The sequence below is a fragment of the Adiantum capillus-veneris genome, chromosome 16, assembly GCF_014529385.1.
Source record: "Adiantum capillus-veneris isolate H3 chromosome 16, ASM1452938v2, whole genome shotgun sequence".
NCBI lineage: Eukaryota > Viridiplantae > Streptophyta > Polypodiopsida > Polypodiales > Pteridaceae > Adiantum > Adiantum capillus-veneris.
In genome coordinates, this window is record NC_140946.1 from 86,886,606 (window position 1) to 86,893,380 (window position 6,775).

The 6,775-nt window shown below is 41.0% G+C and overlaps 1 protein-coding gene across 1 annotated transcript; it reads right to left on the reverse strand.

The window, feature by feature from the left end:
- Positions 1 to 324: 324 nt before the first annotated feature.
- Positions 325 to 1,149, reverse strand: LOC147439397 (uncharacterized). Its single transcript, XM_086484013.1, has one exon. The coding sequence runs from the start codon at positions 1,147 to 1,149 to the stop codon at positions 325 to 327; it is 825 nt and encodes a 274-aa protein (XP_086340139.1).
- Positions 1,150 to 6,775: the final 5,626 nt, after the last annotated feature.

Here is a 6,775-nt window from a genome sequence, read left to right on the forward strand (position 1 = left end):
AGAGAGAGAGAGAGAGAGAGAGAGAGAGAGAGAGAGGGGGGGGGGGGGGGGGGGGGGGGGGGGGGGAGAGGGAATGGTGCTATATTACAATCAAAAGGCTCATGTGACACCAAAGCAATAAGTATGGCTACTCAATTTTATGCTTCAAGAAATGGCTCCCCATTATAACCATAACACATGAAATACAAGTCAGGAAAACCGTGGGCCGCTTTCACCAAAATGAGTATCCACTTGCTATCTACAAAATCACCCGATGAACTGAGGTTTCTAAAGTGACAAAGTCTTTAAAGGTTGAAAAAGTGAGCACTCCAATGAGTGACCCTATCAAGAATTTCTTATTCCTCTCTTAAAACAAGTAGGCATGACATTTGCATCATTGGCATTTTGAATTGGAGACCATTCATGAAGCACCTCCAAACATGTTTCCAAATCCTGCCACTTGTTTTCTCCTTGAACATTCCAATAATCCGTGGTTGGATCCCTCCTCAAAAACCCTAGCTCGACTGCTTTTTGTTCTTTATTTATATTGAACACGACAGCAACCTTGAAAGATGGAGTAGACATGGAGGAGCTGCTTACAACCAATACTACATCTCCTATTTCCACCCATGGCCGTGCACATCCAACCTTGCCAGGTTGTAGCAACCAAGTTCGAAAAATGGTGTCGCTCATTTCATATATCACCTTGTTCTGGGTATTGCGCAAGGGTAGAAAGAAGCACTTGTGTAGTATGGTGTATGTTGGTAAAAGACACTTCTTTTTGCGAGAAAAATCCACATCACTGATCACTCTCATCCCAGTGACCTTATCAAGTTGAAGAGCATCTATTCCATTGCCTCCATTTATAAACTCCCCAATCAAGAACAACTCAATGCCTCTGTTATGCTCATGTGACAAGAAACCTGTGATCTTGCATACACCCCTTGCTTTATTTTGATGTTCTAAATTAGTATTTCTACCTAAAGTGATCACCACATTGTCTTTTGCTTCATATCGCTCGCCGCATATGTATACTTTTGAGTAGGAAAATCCCTCTAGATGAATATATTGTTGGCCCCAATAACTCTTCAAAGAAATGATCTCCCAACCTTCAAGAGCCCTTTTTGTTGCTTTCAAACCATGTAGAGCGATTCCCTTTCTCTGAATCATGCTCAAGCAATGACATGGGCCAAGCCTTTGAGCATTCTTGTACAACTGTGTTGCTTGACCTTCAGAGGATGCAATTGCTAAGCACAACAGATGCCATCTTTCACAAGTTCCTAGCTCCATGCTAGCCTTTGAAAAACCTTGCGGCAATAAAAGAGTCTCATGTATGCATGAGAGTATCCTCTCTGAAGGTGACAATCCATCCTTCTCAATCTCCAACTATTGCAAGGTTCTTGATAAAAGCGCTCGAGTGTGATAATGAGTGTACGTTAACTCATTGAACCTGTTATTGGTTGGAATCTCTACAATTCCCAACATGTTTCTCTCAAACTGGTAGCACCAAAGTCCATCATGGCTACTGTGGCGTATTATGTTATCAAACAACTCTCCAGAACCTATATACAAAGATTGACGTTATTTTAGGTCTCCATGTTATATAAGGAGTGCTTATTATATTTGTGGTGAATAGAAACATACACACCTGCCACGTGCTCTAGAGGAGAAACAGTCTCTCATCCCTCTTCATCCATAATAATTCTCCATGCTGAAAGTAGTTTTCGGGTAGCATTGATGGCCGGTATCCAAAGTCCAACCATGAGTACGTGTGTAGTTGTAGAAGATATGAGCTACGTCAACCAAAATCATTCCCACATCTCTCAATGTCTTCTCAATGTCTGGAAAATTATTTAAAATGTGTGGTAAACACCATTGAATAAACTTTTGATGCTCTTCTGCAATAAAATTTCCGTGGTGTCTAGTAGCATGCAACGGCCATCGTCCACTTCTGCGAAGTGTTCGGGGAATTACAACAGTAACTTCATATATTGCATGAGTGATGGATGTTTTCATGCCATTGCTAGCCTTTAAAAATAGCTGTTTAGTATACTTCTTGAAAATGTTCAGTGCAAGAATGTGCATCACATCATACACAAGATCCAAACTAATATCAAAGCCATAAAGATGGTACAACCTCCAGAGTGGTGATTCTCCTGTTAGTCCTGCATTGGATAGAGTAGCGTTATACTCCTCCTTCGTTTGTTTTTGTCTTGAAAGTCTTATAGCTTCAAACATCTCTGTTGCAGTCCTCTTTTCTGGTGGGTAGCGAGCAATATATTTATTCTTTGTGTATACGTACTTTGGAATGCATACCCCTTGAGTGATCTGCTTCATGGGAGGCTTATCCCGTCTACACCCGTTCTTGCCCCCATCCTTCAAACATCCTAGTTTACACTGGGCTGGGTGATCGCCTGTCCATGACATAAGAATTGCCCTTGGAATGCAAGAACGATATGCTATGTCCAAAGAGTTGTCAAATATGGCCGTTGGTGGATAGTTAAAATTGATGGAGAACCCATCAACAAAAGCCGACTCAAGTTCACATAATAAAGGCTCTAAAAGGTATGGAAGAATATTGCCATGTTTCTTTTCTAACTTCAATAAGCTGAGTGGCAAAAATAGCACTGGCAAAGGTCCAATAATTGAGTTTTTGCCACCGTTGAGGACCACCACTTCAACAACCCCACTATCTTTCGGCTTGGTTGAAGCCGTTTGAAAGCCATCCCAATGGCACATGAGTGCAAAATTTCGAGGATCCCCCTAAAAAAACATGAAAGCTATGGGCATGATAAACATTGCTAAGATGAAGACTATTCAAATTGATTGCAATATTGTCTCACCTTGACCATTCTTCTTGGCACTTTGATATTTGTTGCACAATGTGAGCATAAGAACTCATATTCCTTGGTAATCTCATTCCAATTTTTGTTTAGCTCCGGACTACGCAAGGCGGTTGGAAAAGTCTGATAATACATGGCACAAAAACTATTGGGGCACTTAGCTGGAATCTCCCACTCTTTCTGTGGGTTCCAAAAGTCTTTGCACATTCTTATTTTTTCCCCATCCCAGTAATCGTTGATAACATTGGTAGAGGTTGAACTGTCCGCTTGCCAATTACTTCTTTCCCGCCACATTGTAAGAAAATCATGACAAAACTCCTCGCTCTGACATAGAAGACGCAATTGCTCGATAAACGAGATGTACTCAAATCGCACCATGTTTTTTCTCTCCTTGCCACAGACATCACAACGTCCACAGCATGTCTCACAATTTCTCTTGTGCTTATTCCTTGAAGAGGACGGAGAACATGTACATGGTAAAACATTGATCCCCACGTATATATCCTCTGCATCCGGGGGGAAAAGAGTGAGCTTGTGTTGTTTTTCATCCTTGCCTATACAAAGTCGCCACTGTGCATTTTTTAAAAGCCCCTTCTCTTTATATCGAGCAAACACTTGCGTAATAGTTTGTGGTAAGGTGCTGTCTACTCCTGGAAAGTCTTTATCCATGACAATTTCTAAGAGTGACCTATTCTGCCTTTTTTTCATAGACCGTTTTCCCTTTCCCTTTCTATTTGGGGGGAATATCATTCTCAATATTACATCTTGTGCAAGCAAAGGTGAATGAAAACTATCCAGATTGGATTGTAGGCTCAACACCCAGCTCTCAAGCTCACCCCGCAAAAGGGAACGTCTCTCTGAGGATGAACATGCCAATACTTGATCGCTATCCTCAACACATGGCTCCATTAGTCCTACATCACATAAACATACACAATTTGCTCACTTTGCTTGGTAGGTTGATTAAAAAAATGGAAACAAAATGTATTCAACCACTCTTCAAATATACAAATTGAAATTGAATAGAAAAAGGTTGTGTCCATCAATCACAATTCAAAGATACATACTCACATACAAAATGAATGAGCAAAAAACAATCATATTTGTCTTATAAAGTCAATGAAGTTGATGTCTCATGCCATCTAAACCTCTAACAGATCGCCTATCTCAGAGAGGCAATGTTCATGGCACCTCTCATGAATCTCAATACTCACACAATACCGGTCTAAGACCTCACACACTTTGGCCATATTTCCGACCCCAGCAAAACAATCTATTATGATTTCCCCTTCTTGAGTGCAGAGCGAAACTAGGAAACCACAAAAGTTTGTGTGTCTCTCAGCTGCACCACGCAAGGCATTGCCGTCTTCATCTAGTGTCGGGTTTAGCTTCCTTGTTGGTAGCTCCACAAATGTATCAGACTTGTTGTCGAAAGATCCCTTCATGACTTTTTGTAATGCTTGCTCCCAATTTAATTCACGTGTACAATCTGGATGGGCAAAGAATGTAATCACTAAAGTGGAAACCTACAAGGTAGCATTAAGAGAGTAAATTATTAGAGCTTAACCTATAAAAACTCTACAACCATAATCCTCAAGTGGTTTTGACTTACCTCTTCTACTTTCCCACGAACGATCCTTTTGCATTGGGTTGTAGTTTCCAAGAACATACTATGTACATACTGAAGTTTGGATTGCCCCATCACACGTGACACAATTTCAAATTGATGCTCAATACCACTAGTAGTAACAAAGAAACCATCATGGCTCAAGAACTCTGATGCAATGGTAACTGACGCCTTTAGCTTTTCTGAATCCCATTCATTCCAAGCTGGCAGTTCATCCTCCTCTTCAAATGGGTACAAGCCAGATGGAAGATCTGCCCATACAAGAGAGACAAGTGCATCCTCATAGAATCCACCTTGGGCTTGAAGTTTCTCTATAAACCGTCCTATCATTACTGCATCTGAGTCTTCAGGGCCATTAAATGTATCAATTGCAATATGCAATATATCAACATGTACATCGAGATGAAATGGCACAAAAGCCTTCGGTGCATCCTCATCTTCATTTTCCCGTTGTGTTCGCGTAGTGTTGCCCTTCAGCTTTTTTTGTGGTGGTGTTTTCTTTGTTTTTCTATGCTTTCCTTCCAAGTTATTACCTCTTTTCTTCTCATTGGTACCCTTACCCTTGCGATCTGGACTTTGCACTACCTCTTTAAGAGTACCCTTACCACCTCTGGTACCTAGCTTGCCAGGAGACTTTATTGTATCCTTTCCACTCTTGTCAATCTTGTCGTGAGGGCTCCTTGTGTCCTTTCCACTTCTCCTTTCCCTTGTGTTTGTCACTGTGTCTTTCTTTGGAGTGCCATGAGAGCTCCTTATATCCTTGCCACTACCACTACCACTTTCCTTTGCATTTGTTGTTGTATCTTTCTTTGAAGTGCTCGTTGCAACTACTATTGGCTTGCACATAAGGCCTGTTTCCAAACCATGCAAAAAAAACATAAGTAGTGACTACTAAGCTCATCTAATATATTTTATTGAAATGCATTGAACTCACGTGTATGTATTTCTGTCTCCTCGGCTGGATATTCACCTTCCAAATACTCTAAGAACCATGGCACCTCATAGAGATCCTTAGGAAGAGTCCTATTTGCATCGAGCCATGAACGTGGGTACAATGATTTATATCCCAGAGATGAAACAACCTTCCACTCTTCAACGCTTGGCGGAATTCCTTGGATTTGACTGTCTCTCAATAATTCCGCGAACCACCTATAGAAAGACTTGGATCACCAATAAAAGTTGGAAAAAAGCCATTGATACATACATTATCTAGATCTAAAAATAAAACAAAGAGATTACCTATAGGCAAACCGTCTTGCGGTTTGCTCTAGGAAAGGCATGTTCTCTCTTTGGATCCCCGGTGTAAGCTTTGGAAGATGTTTAAATGAATAGCGAAGATGGACCTTTTGACACTTATCAAAAAAATCTCTTATTATTGAACTCCACGAGATGTATGAAACCTCGTCAACCTCTCTTATTAAATCAATTGCTCTCTCCACTACGCACTCCCAATAAGAGTAGCATGCAATATATGAGCGCCAATCTTTGTCGCCCCCTTCGAAGCCCCATGCTCTTCCAATATCCTTGTTTAGAATGCGATCTAAAACAAAAACTTTTCTGCACTTGAAAAGTCATACAAATCAGTGATATGCATGCCAAAGGAACATATTAAACAAAAATACTTGAGACTACCTTTCTGGAGGAAGCGGTGTTCGGGTCACTGTAAGCAGTTTGTCCAAAGTTACGTTGTGATCGCTCTCCCAATCTAGATCGTAAATCTTATTAACCCACTCCTCCCCAAGGGCTGGGTTTGCCACTGCCACAAGCTTGAATCCTTTCTTCCCTTTGAAATGTTGTTCCACCTCGCGGATGGTTTGCTTGTACAATGCTTTATACGCCGGGTCATCTTTGGGGACAACCACCTCTTCTAATCTCTTTGAGAGCTCCAATTTGAATTCACTCTACATCAAAGTTGAGCATGTAAGGTTGAGCATAACATGAACTAAAAGAAACAAACAAAGAAGGTTATGAATGGCCATACAAAGTAGATAAGCTGCATGAGGAGGCCAAGTGGTATAGTCCACCAAATCCAGGGATGCCCCCTCTTGTCTTCAGAAAATTCTGCCTCTACCTCCTGTAGTGCCTCTTCATCAAAATATTTCTTCCAGCTATTTTCATTTCCAAGGGCAAGCCTTCTTATCAAGTGGATCTCGCTTGCAAGCGTCCTCTTGATATGTGTTTGTGTCAAACTAGCAAAACAATTCCATACATATTAGGGTTTTATGATATGATTTGCCTCTATAACTCAAAATACATCCCAAGGTACCTTTCTCACCTATTAAGACAATCCAACGCAAACAGCATAGAGCATTCTTCATCTTCCGAG

Excerpts from the sequence above, each read along its gene's own strand:
- LOC147439397 (XM_086484013.1), bottom strand. The coding sequence starts at position 1,149 with ATGATTCAGAGAAAGGGAATCGCTCTACATGGTTTGAAAGCAACAAAA.